General features: G+C 39.4%; 1 protein-coding gene across 1 annotated transcript in view; it reads left to right on the top strand.

Annotated features, from left to right (window-relative positions):
• Window positions 1-5459, top strand: part of lonp2 (lon peptidase 2, peroxisomal) — an 81701-nt gene extending 76242 nt beyond the window's left edge. Inside the window, exons 14-15 of the mRNA XM_048546281.2 lie at window positions 1138-1328; window positions 4680-5459. Coding sequence (XP_048402238.2) covers window positions 1138-1328; window positions 4680-4901 — 413 coding nt within the window. The 3' untranslated portion in view covers window positions 4902-5459. The remainder of the gene's footprint in view (window positions 1-1137; window positions 1329-4679) is intronic.
• Window positions 5460-20864: the final 15405 nt, after the last annotated feature.

The raw sequence follows: 20864 nt of genomic DNA, 5'->3' as shown, positions 1-20864 counted from the left end.
CTGTCTGCTCACAATTCTCAATCCATGCCAGTATTTTATCCCCCAATCTCATAACTTCTTTTTAATGGGCTTTATCAAAAGATCTCCGAAAATCCAAATATACCACACCCATTGATTTCAAACTTATTAGTTTGTCAAACATGATTTCCTTTTTGGAAATCCATGTTGAATTTTTCTAGTCACATTGATACATTCTAGATTTCCTGTTATTGTATCCTTTATTATGAACTCTAGCATTTTACCTACCACTGATTTTATACTCACTGCTCTATAATTCCATTTTTTCTCTCCCTCCTTTTTTTTAAATTGTAGGGTTACACTTGCCATCCTCCAATTTGCTAAGAATAATTCAAAATTTGCGGAATTTTGGAAGATGGCAACCAAGCAGTTTCTAAGGCCATACCCTTTAGAATGCAGGGCTTTAGACTTTCCGTTTTCTGTCCTGTTAATTTTTAAAGCTTTTTTTTTACTGATATCAATTCATTCCATTCTTCCCATGCATTAGACTCTTTCTTCCCTATCATTTCTTTGAAGACAGAACTAAAGTAGTTGTTTAATTGCTCTGCTATTTCTTTGTTCTCCAATATGGGGCCCATATTTGTCTTGCCTAATCTTTTATTTTTACATACAAATGGGAACTTTTACAGTCTTTTTTTTTGATCCTTGCATGTTTACTCGCATATTTTATAATCTCATGGTCCCTCTTGGTTGAATTCTAAACCGAAGGAATTATATTTATGTACTATTTCTGTGAAATGTTTGTGAAGTTACAATATTATTGTGGCAGGCAATTAATGAACAGAGAAGAGCACAAACAAGAAGATATTGACCAGATGGTTTGTTTCAGTCACGTCAATTGAGTGTTGCCAAATCTTTGTGGGTTCATTTAATTAGTGTTTTACTAGAGAAATTGTTTTTTTTCGTAAGATAAAATGGTGCACTGAGATTTGTCGTACTGTTTCCAAGGGCCCCCATTCAGAGGATTATGGAAACAATGGCTATGTGATTATGATTTGAAATTAATTTCTAATTTATGTGCAAAAATATGTTACAAAAACTTCGGCCTATGGTTTAATATGGAAATACGTTGTTTTTGGTAATTACAACAATGGATATCTTTCTTTTTCCCCCATTTAGCTGCCGGTAGTTTTGATCTGCTTGACAACACAGATATACATCTACATTTTCCAGCTGGAGCTGTTACAAAAGATGGACCATCTGCTGGTGTCACTATAGTAACTTGCCTTGCCTCTTTGTTTAGTGGGCATTTGGTGCGTTCTGATGTAGCAATGACAGGTGAAATAACATTGCGAGGCCTAGTTCTGCCAGTAAGTATTTAAATTTCTGAAGAACATTACCCTTGCCTCTCATTCACTTTGTATTATGCACAATATTGAGAAATTTGACCAGTTTTTACTTCATAAACTAAATGACCTTTAAAAATGCAGACATTCATTTTCCTTTATTCAAATATTAACCATCTCATTAATTAAATTCTTCTTGGCTTCAATTCAATCTGATTATTCACATTGCAGTTTTATTTATCTCCTGAATGTGTATTGTGTTAAATGCTGGTTATGGAAGTTATTCTTAAATCAAATTACCCCATTTATGTCTTTGTTGCCAAAGAATATTTTAGAATTGTTTAAGTTTTTATTGAAGTATTTACTGGATATGCACTCTGGCAACATTTTGTCTATTAGTGAAATCTCACACCTGGCAATGTTCATCACCACCTAATGTGCCAAACTGCCATGTTGGTGGTGTGGCCCTTATTACATCTTTATCTCGTTTGCCAAATCCTGGTACCTTCTGACAATTCAGTATATTCCACCTTTCCCTACTTTCTTACACAACCATACCCACCCCCCACCACCTAGTCTCAGTTGAATATCATCTCTGTAAGATCCAGTCTAAATTTCTGACATAAATATCCTCCCTTAGTCACTGCTCATTCTTACTACTCATCTTGGTGATTGCGGTCTCCATTTCAAATCGCATCATCTTTGCGATGATTTAATCTCACCTGTCATTTTTTAAATGTTCCCTCCATATAAGCCCTCCTGCCTGTTCACAGCTGTTCTCTCAACCTTGCCAACTTACAATGCCTCTGTGCTGTTATCACTTTCTTGTATTCCTCAGAGCCCCTATCAACCCCACTTTTCTCTGTGCCTGAGCCTGGGATAAACTGTCCCTTAGGTTATGTACAACAGCATCTGTTTAACCTTTGGTTCTTTATTCAAAATACTACTTCTGCAGCTGTGACTCTGCATTTAATACAAAGAACAGAAAGTAAAGAGCCAAGGGAGGCATGATAAGACAAAATGTCATGGCATCAGCTGTTAAATTGTGTGAAAGGATAGGCATATGTTTGACTTCCTGGTTAGTTGCCACATTTTGATCTGTGGCTTTGGAAAACCACAGACTTTGAATGCCAGTATTGTTTTTTTTCTAATAGCTCATGCTTTCTACCTAATAGAAATATAAATTAATTTCTGTTAATTTCAGTTGCTATGGGAAAGCACATCACTTTTGCTGAAATTTACAAGCGAATTGCCATCAAATTTGAACATAAAGTCAGCACCATGTTATTACACATCCTCACTATACTAGTTGTGCAACTATTGTTACCTCACTCAACAGCCCAGTCGTTGTTCACCTTTTTGCCTCATTGTCCACTCCTTTTCCCATTCTCTATTCCCTTTGCCGACACATTTTCCAATCCCCTCATTGTCGTGCCCATAGTTCTGTTCTCCACTCCATTCACCGCCACACTTGCTGTACTATTCACCAATCTACTGGCAACCCCTTTGCTGGTGCACTTCAGTGCCCAATTTGCCACATCCTTCAGGGGGTTGGCACATGAGGCACTGAGAATTCTTTGAGTGCCCTTTGGGTCATTGACTTGGCAGTTCATTTCAGGCCACCACAATAAGTATACTTAAAGTATGAAGCCATGACCCAAGTCCATGAGATCACTAGCAGTGAAACCACAAGCACTACACTTGCAAGGACTATAAGTGTGTCCCCTGCAGTTAGGATTGTAACAAAAGGAGTCTTTGACATTTGCTAATCTTGCTATCTGTATTTTTAATCTAACACTTACCTGTTTATTTTCAATTAATTCATGAAATGTGATCATTTTAAGGTTTTAGCAAAGATTTATAGCTCGGGTTGTGGATGAGGTTGCTGATTTGCTTGCTGAGCTGGTTTGTTTTTGTTCAGGCATTTTGTCACCACACTAGGGAACATCATTAGTGAGGCCTCCAATGAAGCTTCATGATGTTACTTAGCATGGTGACGAAACATCTGAGTAAAAACAAACCAGCTCAGCGAGCAAGTCAGCAACTTGTGAGCATCCTTGACAAGGAATTTATTGCCCATCCTTAATTGCCGTTGAGTGTGGTCATTAACTGTCACCTTGAACAGTGAAAGTCTATGCAATGTTGTTAAGGGGAATTTGGAAGGTACAGAGAGATAGTTTCAAGTCAAAATGATGTGTACCTTGGAAAAGAGCAAGTGCATCTGCTCCATGCATCTGCTACTCTTGTTTTTGTCTGTGGTAGAAGTCATGAATTTGGAAGTAGGAGGCTTGCAGGGTTGCTGCAGTTGCATCTGATTGATGGTAGACACTGCTGTCACTCTGTATTGGTTGTGGAAGATGTGAGTCCTTAAAATGGTGGATCTGGTGCCTGTCACCCTGGCTGCTTTGAGCCACTGGTCAAATGCTGTTTTTCAATTGCATGGTAGTCATGTTGATACTTTTTACAACAGTGAATAACCACAGATCTCAAATTTATATGGCCCAGGCCAGAATTATCATTTTTTGTCCAGAAGCCAGAATCTTAGCCAGTGTTGAGTGTTTATATATGTCTGTATAATGAGCATGGGACGTTGTCCTTATAAAACATTTTTACAGTAGAGGCTGTTTTGAAGGTATCTAAAGATCAATGTGAGAATGACAAAGTGATCAGTTTCAACGAAACTGAAGGATTTTGCAAATTTGACACATGACCTAACACTGGGAAAAACAGTGAGGCATAGCAGTTTGCCAGATCTTCCTTTAGTCTAGTTAAAATCTCTGAAGATTATATTTAATCTCTAAATTGATGTGAATGTAATTTTGTTTGGGCTGTTCAGTTAAAGGAAAACAGGAAGAGGTTGCATTAAGGTTCAGCATTTTCTAATTTAGGGTTTAACTTCTTCAGCCAACAGCTCTGTATCTTTATCACTAACCCTGTCATTACTAGGAATGTTTCTCACTGTTTCCATGTGGTTATTCCTGCTTCAGCGACATCATTTTCTGTTGGAATCTCAGATTATCTAGTTTAAGTATCCTCCTCCATGCTACAAATAAACTATTCAGCCTGTAACGGGAGTAGTACCTCATCAAACTGCTCCGGTTTCTTATCCTTGAGCACCACTGTTTGTAAGACTTTACATTATTTATACCTGGTAGATACAGTCTGAAAAACTTAGTGTGAAACGTTTATTCTAAAACTTTGAAATGTACTATTAAGTCTTCTATTGAGGAAGTGTTATGATCTGTGCTTCTCATTTCAATAGATTAAGAATGGTATGGGAATTATTTTTTAAATACTCAATTGTTTTTTGAAGGACCTGGAATCAACATTTCTTGTACACTATGCTGCTGAATACATCTAATTCTTTTCTCCCAGGTGGGTGGAATAAAGGACAAAGTTCTGGCTGCACACAGAGCTGGACTGAAGAGAGTTATTCTACCAAAACGAAATGAGAAAGACCTAGATGAAATTCCTACCAACATGAGAGAGGACCTTGATTTTATAACTGCATTTTGCTTAGATGATGTACTTAATGCTGCATTTGATGGAGGATTTCCAGCTGAGTCAAGACCTAGTATTTTAAATAGTAAACTCTAAAATGTTTGCTACTTAAATCTGATTCTTGTCGGCTTAACTTTAATGCAACAAACACACTTTCTGGAGAAGTTATTGTACTTTGTGATGTTTTAGAGAATGATAGAATGCAGGTTTGCACCCACAGGTTACTGACTGAACTGTGCTATTTTCTCAAAGGAAGGTAAATTCTGAAGGCAAAACACTTGCCTTGTGCAAAGAGGGGAGATTACCTAGGGCTGTAATGCATACCTTCCAGCAGCTAAATTTTGAGCAGATTGACTGAGGCATTTTCAACAAGGGAAGGCATATAGCCTGGTGAAAGAGAATAATATAAAACAAAAATTGTTATAAACCCATTAAATCTGTTTTGCTAAAATTCTTTCAAAAAGACTTAACAATATTCCTATTACATTGTGATGCTTATCATGCACTGAAAATTGTACAATCAATTTATTTTGATTTGGGCCTAGCAACAATGATAATGGATCTGTTATTAAAGACTTAGCAAATAATGAAGTGATGGTCTTTAACTGTCAATGCTGATAGTTGTAATTTTGGAATAAAATAATCTAATCTAAACTAGTTAAAATTTATTTCTTTTCAAGCAATTTCATACTAAAATATCTACCTTTGTTTTAGGCTGCATATTATTTTCAGTTACGTGGGAACTATGGAAAGCCTATCCAGATTTATTTCCAATTATTTCCTTAGGTTGCAGAATTTCAAGCCAAGGTGGCTTCGTGGTTAACACTGCTGTCTCACAGCACCAGGGACACAAGCTTGGTTCCAATTCAGCTGACTGTGGAGTTTGCACATTCTCCCTGTGTCTGCTCCAGTTTCCTCCCACAGTCCAAAGATGTGCAGGTTAGTAGGTGGATTGGCCATGCTAAATTGCCCTGTTGTGTCCGGGGATGTGCAGGCTAGGTGGATTAGCCAGGGGAAATGCACGTTATATGGATAGGGTAGAGGAGTGGTCTGGGTGGGATGCTCTTCGGAGGATCGGTGTAGATCCGATGGGCTAAATGGCCTGCTTCCACACTGTAGCAATTCTATGATACATCTTAAACAAAAAAGGCTATTATTGCCAAAGCGAAAATCATGGATAAAATAGCAGGTGATAGGAATTGCCTGGTCACGTTAAATATGAGGATCCACATGCCTCCCTTTTGGTCCTCCCAGTGTGGGTCTGCTCTTGTTGGGAGTGAAAAATCCAGCACATAACTGAATAAATATAGCTGTTGGTTTTCCACAATTCTGAAAACAGTTACTTACAGTAACCTTGTACTTATTGCTGCTGCTATCTCAGCTATACCAAATACAGTAATTGGGTAGTTTTGTTTCAGCGCAAAGCACTAACAAACAGCGAGAATTTCAAACATTAAAAAAACTCTGAGATATTTGTTGCCAGTTTCCTGTTGGATAGTATTTGCAAACTATATTCTTTGAACTCCACATGTTGAATTTCATGAAATATCAGAAAGCTGTGAGGAGCTAACAGCAGTTCCCAGTATACAGGCCTTGTGAATGAGGTTTCATCCCAAGAGCATGTATTCATCGCATGGTAAGTATAGACCAGCTTAAAAATTCTCAGAAACCATATGTTGACTATGTCCAAAAAGTTATATTACGAGATTACAGACTTCCAAAAACATACTAAAATGACTAAATTTGCACTGACAGATGCTCCTCCCTGGTAATCCCCATATAATCCCTGTATGCTTGTATTGGCTTAATTCCAGTACTCCATATTTACATTGGGCACTCTTACAAATATCTGCAACTGCCTTAGGAGAAGAAATCAAGATCTGGACCCTTTGCCATACAATATAGTGCTGAACCACACACAGCCAACTATGTTTGGGATAACTTGGTTAATAATTTGTTGTAGTAAAAGAAAAGTCATGATCACAGCTACAGCTGAGAAACTATAAGAAAGACTATACAAAAGCAGGGATCTGGAAATGGTGGAAATCTGAAATAATACAAGAATGCTGAAAATAATTTGTAGATCTGCCAACATTTAGGGAGAGACAACCAGTTATTGAGTTGAATTTTCCACACTGAATGCAAGTAAACATACATTGGAAGGACCGATAAGGAGATAGACAGGACTGCGAGTTTAAAATGACCACGCCATTTCTGCGATCTGCTACATTCCTCATCTTGGTAGGTCATGACGCAACACACATTTAAATCAACATTAAATTTGCTACTTAGATACCACCTCCAAATATAATTTGTCCTATTTTATAAAGTCAGTTGGTTCCAGCACACCCTGTGAACAAGGCAGGTAAATCAATTAGGGATAGCTTGCTATGGAGTCAGGAGCTTTTTAACAAGTTTTAAAGCACTTGCCATCTAATTGGCATAAATAGACATTGCTTGAAAAGTTAGATTTTTTTGTGAATGCAATGATTTATAATAGAACCCAGTCATTAAAAGTAAGAAACCATTAAATTGACCAGAACTGTTAAGGATTTAGATATGTTAGAGTACATTATCCAGTGGGTAAATTCCTATGTATTCAACAGAGTGGAGAATCAAATATTAATGTATTTAGGGGACCGTGTAGTTTGATTTTCACATTAATGTGATATCCTGATGCCAACTGAGCCTTTAAAGGATATCTGGTACACACTAAATTCAGAACCAGTAACTATATAATAGTTTTTTGAAATACTTATGAAAGTTAGAAAAATACAACCATTCTAAATCCCCTTTTAAAAAAAGTTATAAGCTTGTAAAATTGTCAAATCAAATGCAATCATTCATACTCCATATACAAAAGGCTGTATTCCACTTACTCCACTTATTCCACTATTCACCTAACCTTGCCCAAATGAACAGAATGATATTGAAAAACCACTTTAACAAGATAAGAATGTAAAAATTTGTAATAGTTTTAACTATCAATCAAACAACGCGAGCAGTCTCACAGCAATGTGAACGCATCTCACAGGGCTAAATTCATTGTTGAGTCTTGGTGACTCTGTCTTTCAATCTGTTCAGCCTGCTTCTGTGATACCATTGCAAGAGGAATATAACTGGTTCAATATCCCTGTGGATGGATGCAGAGCTTTCTATATTGCTGGCTTTGTCATCCGCCGCCTACTGTGGCTGCCTTGGGAGGCTATAGTTAGTATTCCAGTCCTTAATCAACTTTGAAAGACCATAATTCAAGTGAATGGCTGTCTTTGTGAAGTTGGGAATGAGACCCAACTCTCACTTCCCAGTCAGAAGAGGAAATTCAGTCCAATGCTCCAGGTTTATGACCTTCAATAGAGCTGAGAATAGATTTTGGAGTAGATTTGTAGCTCGGGTCGTGGGTGTTGAGGTTGGTTGGTTCGCCAAACTAAAAAAAATTTCTGAAGAAGGATCTTGACCCAAAATGTCAGCTTTCCTGCTGTCTGATGCTGCTTGGCCTGCTGTGTTCATCCAGCTCTACACCTTGTTATCTCAGATTCTCGGGCATCGGCAGTTCCTACTATCTCCATCCAGACTTACATGACTTACAAATACAGCTGGATCACTGGAGCATCTTGTGACAAAAGTCAAGAGAATTTCATGAAAACTAGAATTGTGATGGAGAATTCTTTGCTGTGGGTCAAATTAGGTGAAATTTCATCCCCTTATTTTTATGAACTTCAATAAGATGAGGAATGGTTTTTGTGACGTATTATGGATCCCATCTATTGCTTCTATAATTGAATGACATTTTAATGCTTCCACTTCAGATTCATTGTCAAATGGATGAATTTCCAGGTTTCCAAAAAATTGCATCACTGAATTTGTAATTAAAAGATCTGTTGGAATGGTACTTACACAGATCGCCGTTGCAAACTGAAATGAGCCAGTAGCATAAAGATACTGAATACAGAATTTGGTTGCAAAAGCAGAAATTGCTGGAAAAGCTCAGCAGCTCTGGCAGCATCTGTGGAGAAAAATCAAGAGTTAATGTTTCAGGTCAAGTGACCCTTCTTCAGAACCTGTTCCAAAACATTAACTCTGATTTCTCTTCACAGATGCTGCCAGAGCTGCTGAGCTAATCTAGCAATTTCTGTTGCTGTTTCTAATTTAAAGCATCCTCTGTTTTTTTCAGATTTTACTCAGAATTTGGTTGCTACTGGCATAACATTTCAAGGGCCACATATGGGGTAGAGGCTGGCATGTGGAAATTGGCACATTTATTCAGGATTTTTTTCTGAAGCTAAGTCTGTGGCAGCATTTTTTATTTGTTCTGGGGATGATACTGTATGTCACTGTCAAGTCCAGCCTATACCAAACATTCCCTGAATGCCCTGGGGAGGTGGTGGTGATCTGCCAAATTGAACCATTGCAGTGCTCCTGGAGAAAGTAAACCAACAGTCCTTTTTAAATGCTTAGTATCTTTTGGGTCTGTGGAGACATTTGGATTGTAGTGTGCACTCCTTTTGTATCTCCAAAGCTTTCACATCTCCTTTCCGCTTTTCTAGTCTTTGCCCCCTTTTTCAGTCTTAAATATATTGAAATTCCCATAGGAGAAGACACAGTATTCAACCTTGTTATTTAATGTGGGCTGATGCCAGAAGTTCCAACTGACTAAATAATGTGTACAGTTTTAAAGATTGTTGCTCAAGGAGAAGAAGAAATTTAAACAAAATCCAAGAAAACCTACATTACGAACAAGGGTTATGCAGACTAAAAGCAAAATATAGCACTTTCTCCAAGGTCTTTTGAATCTAGTAAGACATTTACCTGAAACTTAGAACAGATGGGGGAAGCAAAGGCAAATTTGCAAGTGTTTTTCACCATTACCATCTATTAAATGCATTACCTAAGCAATTTGACTCCATAATGGCTATTCCACTATTCCACTCACTTCGTCATTCCACCCCACAACACATACACATGCACTTACAAAAGGGCAAATTTCAATGGTCTGGTAGGAATTGTTCTTAACCCAGTTGGTTCCTTACTGTATTCACAATATTAGGATTAAAAGACCCTGAGGCTGATTTGGAATGCCTCCTTTTACTAATTAGGAGTGGACTACTGTGCAATGGGTGACTGACAGATTAAAGGCACAACTGTTGAAGACATCCAAATCCCTACCGAACTGATCTGCCCTTTCACCAGATCTTGTACAAACTACATCTTCCAATGTTTAATCACAAAACCTTGACTATGACTGTTATCAGTAGAAGTACACAAAAGGGTGAGGAAATGTGATTCATAACCAACTCAACTCAGAACACTTGTGTCATTAACTTAACAGTTTTACTTTGATCTTCGCTGGCATTAAAAGTACAGTAAGTGAAATTTATATCTATAATAGCTGTGATTCATATAAATTCCACCTGAAGGTAGTGCAAAGAGTGTGAATGGGCAAAGGGAAAGACAACATAATTTGTAAGTGATAGAAAGCAGCAGCCAGTCTCAATGATGGCATTGCAGAAAGTATGCATTTAGGAGGCTCCTCAAGATTTTTAAAATAATTTTTTGAAGAAAACAAGTGCATTACTTTCCAAGTCATCCCCCTTGCCATCAAATGAAACAGGTTAGCTCCTGGACCTGCCTTCCTCAGCCTCACACTCCTGGCAAAGGAGGCTAGCTCCCAGTGCCAGCCTTCCCAATCCTCCAACCACACTTCTCCAATCTTACACCGCATTCCCAATGCTGGCCTTTGTGTTTCAGCTAAGCTGCACTTCACCAGTCATGGCCTCTGCTTTGTCCCTTGCCCCCTGTTGATGGTGCATGTGCTAATGCTAACGTTACCACGCATGGAATATGCATGCAACGACCGTTCCTGTGGCCTGCTGACACCCTGGGCCACATCTGCACAAGTGCAGGGGTCATTTTGGCACTGCAGATAATCATTGTGGATTCTCTAGGTAGATCTGATCACATTTAGCCATTATTCTGAAGTCTTCATTCCCTTCCCTTAGCTGTAAAGTAAGAGAAGGAAGTAGAAGCTGATTAACAACCTAACTGATGACAAGGAGCATCTTCCATATCAATTGGATCACTGAGTCAAAATCCTGGAATTTGCTTCCTAATGGTCTTGTGGGCTCAACTAGACCAAGTGGACTGCAGTGGTTCAAGAAGGCAACTCACCACCACTTTCTCAAGGACAACAACAGATGGACAATGAATGCTGGCCCAGCAGTGACATCCACATCCAATGAGTGAATAAGAAAAAATTCCACACCAGCTGATAGGCTGGTAACGCAAAGAAGAATTCTAAGCATAATCGATCAGCAGGTCATCTACAAGTAGTAATTATGCCAAAATTAAGAACCAGAGCTCTAAGTTCTACTAACTGTACGGAGCAGGTTTCAAATCCTATACTTTCAGATTTGGACAGGTATATATTGAGTCAAAGTCTAAATTAGCAATTGTCATCCAGTTTCATTAGAATCATAATACTTGATGGGCAAGATTATTCACAGAATAATTACATAATTGCTGTTGTTTGTGGAATATTGCTGAAGACTATTGTTGCAGAATCTGCATTGTTTTTAAAGAATGACACCATTCTTACCTTCACTGTTATAGGAGTATATTCTCTCAGTATCACTTTTCGATTTGTTAATTTTACCCATGATGTTTTTAGAAGAAATTTTAGGATAATTATTTTGGCTAGCTAGCTTGTAGTCATAGAGAGTTAAAGCTGTAATGTAGAAATTAATATATAAATTAGCAATGTTTAAGCACAGCACAATTTGTGAGAGAAACCTAAGAGAAAATTAAGTTGATGCAACAACAGTTTAGTGAAAAGATAACAGGCAATGAGTGAACTACTGGTGGTGTTCTGTGAATCTCCAGCACAAGTGCAGTTAGTTCTTTTAACAGTTTGTCAGCTCCTGTTAATGCCACCAATTCTTTGCCAAACCATCAGTGCTTTGGACTGCCTGCAATGCCAATGCATCTTTCCTTAGATAAGGGAATCAAAACTGTTCACAGCTAGAGTCTGTTTCTGTGCTGTATGATTCTATGACTCTAAGACTATTCCAGCTGTGTTCTGACTAGTGCCTAGTACAGTTTTAACAAAACCACCCAACCCTGTTTCCTTTGAAGTAAAGGCCAATACTCCATTAGCCTTCCCTATTACCCACTGGCCTCGTATGTTAGTTTTTTGTGATTAATGTACAAGAACTCCCAAATCCTTCTGTGCTGTAACTTACTGCAGTCTTTCTACGTTCATTTCATATTCAACTCTATTCTTTCTGCCAAAGTGCAAAACCTCACGTTTTCCTACATTAATTCAATCTACCAAATGTCTGCCCAATTGCAGCCTTCTGCAAAAGCTGTCATCCTCACAATTTACCTTCCTGCCTACTCTTGCATCATCTGCAAACATAACCATACAGTCACTTTCCTCATTCAAGATATTAATATATATTGTAAATAATTGTGGGGCCTTACAGCTCAAGACGTGGAATCAGTTCAGGTAGAATTAAGAAACAGCAAGAGGCAGAAAACATTAGTGGTAGTTGTTTATCACTGCAGATTGACATCCTATAATGTAAATCATTTTTTTAAAAAATGAGGAAATTGGAAGGGTACTGGAGTAATCATGGGGAACTTCAATATAAAAATACACTCAGTAAACCTAATTAGTACCAAAGCTGTTGTGGATAAATTCTTTGAATATGAAAGATGCTTTTCTACAGCTTTTTGTTGGAGGAAATTGGGCAATGGACTATATTGTGCACTCAAAAGCAGCTAATTAATAATATTGCTGTGAAGGATCCTTTAGGAAATAGTGACCACAATATGATGGCAATTTACATTTGCTTTGAAAGTAATTAGATCCATCTGTAACTCGTGTCTTATTCAAAACAAAGGAAACTATGGTGCAGAGAGATAAGATGTCTATAATGAATTCAGAAATGCCATTAAAACAATGATAGCAGACCGGCAATGGCTACCATTTACAAACTAACACTTTGTAATGAAAATACATTATAATGTAGAAAGACCCAAAGAAGTGCTCTAATTGTGGAACAAAAGAAAGAGGATTGCATTGAATCAAAAAGGTGTGCCTAAAATGTTGTGAAAAAATAGCCAGCCCAAATATTAAGACTTTAGAATTCTCTAAAAGAAAGACCAAACAAAAAATGAGAAGATAGAATGAGTAAACTAATTAGAAACATACAGAATCACTGCAAAAGCTTCTATAGGTATGTAAAGGAAAATAATTTCAAAAAAACAACGATGTCCATCATAAGCAGAATCCTGAAAATTTATATATTTTTTGTTCATTCATGGGACCCAAGCTCTGTTGGCTACTGCAATGTTTTTATCACCGATTCATAACTGTCCAGAGGGTAGTTAAGAGTTAACCATATTGATATGGCCAGAACGAGCAAGAAAGAAAAACCAAAACAGAAATTGATGGAAAATCGCAGCAGATCTGGCAGCATATGTGGAGAGAAATTGGAGTTAAAGTTTTGGGTCCAGAACCCTTCTTCGGAACATTTCAGCAACTTTAAAACTAGTTAACTCCGCTTTCACTCTACAGATGTTGTCAGACCTGCTGAGCAATTTTTATTTTTGTTTCTGATTTCCAGCATCTGCAGTTCTTTGTTTTTTTTCAAGTAGGAGTGAGATTTCTTTATCTAAAAAAAGGACATTAATGAACCATTTAGGATTTTATGACAATGGGCATATGGTTGTGAGCTTTTTAGTTGAGATGTTTTTATAAATTTGAAATCAAATTTCACTGTGACATATGGGATTTGATCCCATGAGCTCAGATTATCTGGAGTTTATGATTGCCAGTCTAGTGAAATTACCATTACGTTATTGCCTTCTCCTCAATAAAGAACAAGGAAATAGCGCAGAAGCTAAAATATTTTGTGTCAGCCTTCATAGAGAAAGATTCTAAAAAGTAAACAATAAAATGGAGTTTAAAGTGAATAAACAACTTGGCCTGATTATGAACAAAGCGTTGAGGCACAATGGTCACACCTTTCAATAGTAGAGACAGTGGAATGCGCTGGTAGATTAGAAGGTGGCAAAATATAACCTTGCTATTTAAGAAAGGAGAGAGAGTGAAAAGAAGAAACTGCAGATCCATTAGCCTAACTAACATCAGTCATAGGCAAAATGTTAGAGAATCTATAAGAAAGACTGCAATAGCAGGTATTTATCTATCTTTCGGGATGCATGCCCCATGCACTTGCCAGTGATATCAAGTTACAACTGTCCTCCAGTTGGCGAGGTCTGGTGCAGGGGCTCTTCTCAAAATCTCAGCTGTTTTCTAGACATGAGGTCCCGATTTCTCTCCATTTCTTTGTGGCCTTGAATGGACATAAGCTTTTTTGCCTTCCGTTCTTCCCAGCCACTGGAATTTGAATCATCAACCATTTTGCACTGTTAATTGATTTATTTCATGGGCCCATCTTGCAGAATGGCCCACAATTAATGCCTGCTATCTCTTGCCCAATTCTACACAATATGACATGATGGATTCACCTCCTGGCTGGGATATCCTGGCTCCAAATGTATTAAATTCTGTTGTGGTGTTGCTGTACAATAGCCTTGAAGGGTGAAAAATGACTCATTTTACAGTTTGTTTCCAGTGAGTTCACTGTGCTTCAGCAGGGTGATTAGCAGTGTCTAGTAATGAGATTGACTCCACACTGGGTATCACAATTGCCCCAGTTGATCATTCAGGCTCGGCCATGTAGAATTGCTCTCTTCTCTCTCACACACACACACACAGACACACACAAACATGCGTGCACAGTACATTGATTTGCTGTGTTGCATCTCATTGTAAAGTCTACTCCAGCTTTAGGTGTAACTTGGCTACAACTTAACATAGATCAGGATTGTTTTTGCTGGAGTTTAGTTGAATGGGGGCGGGTTGGGTTGGATCTCAGACAGACTTATAAAGTTCTAACGCGACTTAGACAGGGTAGGTGCAGGGAGGATGTTCCCGATGGTGGGTGTGTCCAGAACCAGGGGTCACAGTTTGAGGATTCAGGGTAGACCATTTAGGATGGAGTTGAGGAGACATTTCTTCACCCAAAGACTGCTGAATCTGTGGAATTCATTACCGCAGGAAGTAGTTGATACCAAAACATTGAATGTATTCAAGAGGTCACAAGATATAGCATTTGGGGCAAATGGGACCAAACATTATGGGAGGAGGCAGGTTAGGCTATTGAATTGGACAATCAGCCATGATTGTGATGAATGGCTGAGCAAGCTTGAAGGGTTGTGAATGGCCTCCTCCTGCTCCTAGCTTCTATGTTTCAATCTTATAGGTGAGATGATCTCCGATGTACAAGACAAACATCTTGATTTGTTCTTAAAGACAGACAACAAACAGAATAACATTTACCTGAATACCCAATACAAGAGGGATAGGAGCAGACAGAATGGGAAAGTATTTAATTGGGGAAAGGGGAATTACATTGCTATTAGGCAAGAACTGCGGAGCGTAAATTGGGAACAGATGTTCTCAGCGAAATGCACGACAGAAATGTAGAGGTTGTTTAGCCAAGTGCTAGATAGGTTTGTCCCACTGAGGCAAGGAAAGGATGGTAAGATGAAGGAACCTTGGATGACAAGACATGTGTAACACCTAGTCAAGAGGAAGAGGAAGCTGACTTAAGGTTGAGGAAGCAAGGATCGGACAGTCCCCTGGAGAGTTACAAGGAAGCCAGGAAGGAACTGAAAAATGGATGTAGGAGAGCTAAAAAGGGGTATGAACAAACCTTGGCGGGTAGGATCAAGGAAAACCCAAGGTGTCCTAAGCTTATGTGAGGAACAATAGAATGGCCAGAGTGAGGGTAGGGCCAATCAGGGAAGGAATTTGTGCATGGGGTCAGAGGAGGTAGGAGAGATCCTTATTGAATACATTGCTTCAGTGTTCATCAGTGAGAGGGACCTTGACATTTGTGAGGACGGCATGAAACAGGCAGATATGCTCGAACAGGTTGATGTCAGGAAGGAGGATGTGCCAGAAATTTTGAAACACATGAGGATTTATAAGTCTCCTGGGCCAAACAGGATATACCAAAAGTTACTACGGGAAGGGAGGGAAGATATTGCTGCCCCTTTGGCAATGAGCTTAGCGTCCTCATTGTCCACTAGAGTAGCACCAGATGATTGACAGGTGGCAAATGTCATTCCCTTGTTCAAAAAAGAGAACAGGGATAATCCTGGGAATTATGGACCAGTCAGTCTCACTTCTGAGGTGGGCAAATTATTGGAGAGGATTCTGAGAAATAGCATTTATAATTATTTGGAAAAGCACAGTTTGATTAGAAATAGTAGGCATGGCTTTGAGGGGTAGGTCATGCCTTACAAGCCTTACTGAATTCTTTCAGGATGTGACAAAACACATTGATGATGGTCAAGCAGTGGATGTGGTGTGTATGGATTTTAGCAAGGCATTTAATAAGGTTGCATGTAGTAGGCTCATTCAGAAAGCAAGGAGGCATGGAATTCATGGAAATTTGGCTGTCTGGATACAAAACTAGCTGTCCAATAGAGGACAGAGGGTGGTAGTGGTTGGAAAGTATTCAGCCTGGAGCTCGGTGAGCAGTGGTTTTCCGCAGGGTTCTGTTCTAGGACCTCTACTGTTTGTGTTCTTTATAAATGACTTGGATGAGGAAGTGGAAGGGTGGATTAGTAAGTTTGCCGCTGACATGAAAGTTGGTGGAGTTGTGGACAGCATGGAGGGCTGTTATAGGTTGCAACAGGACATTGACAGGATTCAGAGCTGGGTGAAGAAGTGGCAGATGGCAATATAACCCGGAAAAGTATGAAGTGTTTCATTTTGGAAGATCGAATTTGATTGCAGAATACAGGAATATTGGCAGGATTCTTGGCAATGTGGAGGAACAGAAGGATCATGGGGTCCACGTCCATAGATCCCTCAAAGTTGCCACTCAAGTTGATAGGGTTGTAAAGAAAGTGTATGGTGTGTTGGCTTTCATTGGCAGGGGAATTGAGTTTAAGAGCCACGAGGCTATGCTGCAGCTCTACAGAACTCTGGTTAGACCCACTTGGAATATTGTATTCCGTTCTGGTCACCTCATTATAGGAAAGATGTGTAAGTTTCAGAGAGGGTGCGGAGAAGATTTACCAAGAGCAGGTCTTATGAGGAAAGGTTGAGGGAGCTGGGCTTTTTTCATTGGAGCAAAGAAGGATGAGAAGTGACTTGATAGAGGTGTACAAGATGATGAATGGCATAGATAGAATGGATAGAGACGTTTTCCCAGGGCGGAATGACTATTAGGAGGGAGAATAATTTTAAGGTGATTGGAGGAAGGTATAGGGGAAATGTCAGATGTAGGTTCTTCACACAGAGTGGTGGGCAGGTGGAAAGCGCTGCCGGCAGTGATAGTGGAGTCAGATACTTTGGAGACTTTTAAGTGACTCTTGGATAGGCATGCGGAGGATAGTAAAATGTACGGAATGCAGGGTAGTTTGAATTTAGGATAATAGGTTGGCACAACTTCATGGGCCGAAGAGCCTGTACTGTGCTGTACCATTCTATGTTCTATGTTCTAACACGTACAATGACCAAAGTCCAAGGGAAACCCATTACTTCCTGTGCTGAACGCCACCATTTATGTTCTTCCAGGATCTCTATTACACTTGGTTTAATTATTACCAATTATTCCGAGGAACAATGCTCTACAAATCAACCTATATCAAACTGGCTATGCCAAACAGGGGTTTTGAGATTCTCAAGGGAATGGTGTCTGCTATTTTAATTGACAATTTAGTCTTTACAAAAGGACAAAGACAACTCATAGTTATTTCAATTCCAGAGCAGTCACTCGTCCTGAAATATAACTCTGGTTCTCTCTCCACACTTGCTACGAGATGTGCTAAGTTTCTCCAGAAATTCCTGTTTTAGTTTTAGATTTTCAGATTCCACAGTTCTTTATTTTGTTATACTCCTGAATTATTTGTACCATTCTGTCTTCAGTGGGGGAGCTTCCCATCAGTGCCACATTAGATGTCCATTTTAAAGGTTACTTTCCCCATCTGGAGGAGATGTACCTTGATTTTACTTCCTTTTGTTGTCCAGTCTCAGCTACATGTCCAATTGACCAAGCCTTATTCTTATTCTTTGGTAATGGGATGTGTCATGCATGGTTATTGAGATGATTCTCTCCTTTGTCCCTTTCCTACTGTAAAGTCAAGATGGTGATCTCACCTATACCCTTCAATCAGTCTCCGTATATTAAGTAATTAATATTTGTATTGTTCACATTATTAATTCCTGTAGGGACCATGGCTAGATTCTCTGACACTTCTGAGTTATTTCAGTCATGTTTTTAACTTCTGTTATACTTATGTGAATCCCAAATTATTTATTAACTTGTTTACCTATTTCCATACTCTAGATTACAGCTTGCTTTAACTGGTAGCTAAACTGAGCCAAACAGCCATGCAATGCCATCTGATTGGCTGAATCAACTGTCCCAAGATCAGTCGTCCATTGCTCCTGCTCGGGATTCCAGCAATGACTTTTTCCTATGCACTTTAGCTAAACCCATCCCTGACATGAGCTCATCCATGCCTATGTTGTAATAGTTTCCTAACATGATTCTGACTAATTGTGGTATGGTCACAATGAAAGGGCTATATAGGCTCCAGATTAAGCGGCACCTCTCTGAATCTTACATAGTATGTATCATATGGTTGTCCTACTATCATTCTTGAGGTAGGTAGTGCTGACATTTCAAGACATCGACAGTTTTTAAATTTCTGCTTCTGCTCAGGCACTGGACCATTTATGCCATTACTGAAGCTTCCCAATCTACCCCACTTTCCAAGGTATTATCTCAACAAAGGTCGCACCAATCCAGTCTATGCTTGGAAAGTTAAAATCCCCACAATTACAACCACATTATTCTTAACATATCACAGATCTCTCAGCCCACATTTCAAATATATGGCTGTAGCTTGTTTGGCTGGTTCCAGTAGTCCAGATGGTCCAGCAAAAGAATACAGATATCATGAACATCTTCAATGGCATTGCTCCCTTACCTTGGCCTGATGGGACACATCAAGTTCCTCTTACATTAAAAACTCTCAATATTGTCCTCATTCAAGGTACAATCAAATATCTCTAATATCTCCTTGTCCCCTTCGGCCTTCCATTCCTCCTCTCACTGTCTTCATTTCTTTTCACAACCACAAACCCTTTGGCACTCCTACTCAGTTTATCCTGAATCATTGCACCTTCTAGCACATCCAAGTGAACTGCTCTTGAGTGACATTCTTTATGGAATCCTGCCCAATTCTCTTGTGATCCATTGTACGGTTTTAACTAATTGATGTAATACCACTTACTTCATCTAATACCTAGCAAAACTTTGAATACTGATAAACGAGCAATGTCCAAAATGCTGTATGGTCTTGCAAATTTCAGGGCCAGTAAACTCTGTATTTGTGCCCTCACTTTCTCTCGTGTCTGTAGTTCTAAAGGAGTTACTCTTCCATCAAAATAAGCTTTCCTTTAGATTAGATTCCCTACAGTGTGGAAACAGGCCCTTTGGCCTAACAAGTCCACACCGCCCCTTGAAGCATCCCACCCAGACCCATCCCCCTATAATCCACAAATCCCTGAACACTATGGGCAATTTACCATGGCCAAACTGCCTAGGCTGCACATCTTTGGCCTGTGGGTGGAAACTGGAGCACCTGGAGGAAACCCACGCAGACACGGGGAGAATGTGCAAACTCCACACAGTTGCCTGAGGCTGGAATTGAACCTGGGTCCCTGATGCTGTGAGGCTGCAGTGCTAACCACTGAGCCACCGTGCCACCTGAAATTGTTGCTTTCTTGTCAATTTCACTGCTACTGCTATCGCTACCACTGTTGTGTTTGTAAACTTTTCACCAGATTCTTTACATAGGTCTCATGGCTGGTAGCCTCTAGTTGTGATTCTAGTAAATCTAAAATTGCCCAGAGTGTTCAGGGATGTGTAGTTTAGGTGGATGCTCTGAGGGTTGGTGTGGACTTGTTGGACCAAAGGGCCTGTTTCCACAAGGTAGGGATTCTATGATTTCTCAGAAGAACTCAATTCCCTCATCTTTCTCCCTGCCATTACATCATGAGGTGTAAATCCGGCAGAACTGGATATAGCGTTTCACACTATCATTAGGGCACCGGGTAACACTGACCCAGGTTGTACAGTTTTGCTGTACTACTTTCTTTAGGATAGTTTCTGAAGTTCTTTTAATTTTTACAGTTCTGCTGGATCACAGATGATAGACTCCATGGAATTTCTGTGGTATTCCTACCAATTTCATTGCCAACTGAATCATTTGGGCAGTAAAGTGCGACTCTTGATCTGAGTCTAATACCTAGGCAATCCTCATCTTTTGAAGTCATACTGTATCTAATAGTAGGAAAATTGCTGAAAGTGTCTATTATGACTAGGATGTACTTATAAGCTCCTTTGCAGGCACAAAATGGGTGTACATAATCAATTTGACAGTGAGTCCACGGTCCTGCCACTGGTTGTGTATGCTTCAGTTCTACCTTGTTTGCATTTAGGTCGGGATTATTCTGGGTGCAAACAAGACAGTGTTCTACAGAACACAGAACAATACAGCGCAGAACAGGCCCTTCGGCACTCAATGTTGCACCAACCTGTGAACTAATCTAAGCCCCTCCCCCTACACTATCCCATCATTATCCATATGCTTATCCAAGGACTGTTTAAATGCCCCTAATGTGGCTGAGTTAACTACGTGGGCAGGCAGGGCGTTCCACGCCCTTACCACTCTCTGAGTAAAGAACCTGCCCCTGACATCTGTCTTAAATCTATCACCCCTCAATTTGTAGCTATGCCCCCTTGTACAAACTGAAGTCATCATCCTCGGAAAAAGACTCTCACCGTCCACCCTATCTAATCCTCTGATCATCTCGTATGTCTTTATTAAATCTCCTCTTAGCCTCCTTCTCTCTAATCAGAACAGACCCAAGTCCCTCAGCCTTTCTTCATAGGGCCTGCGCTC

This window comes from Stegostoma tigrinum, chromosome 16 (genome assembly GCF_030684315.1).
Source record: "Stegostoma tigrinum isolate sSteTig4 chromosome 16, sSteTig4.hap1, whole genome shotgun sequence".
Lineage (NCBI taxonomy): Eukaryota > Metazoa > Chordata > Chondrichthyes > Orectolobiformes > Stegostomatidae > Stegostoma > Stegostoma tigrinum.
Note: the sequence above shows the minus strand (reverse complement) of the source record. Positions and strands in the feature narration are given on the sequence as shown.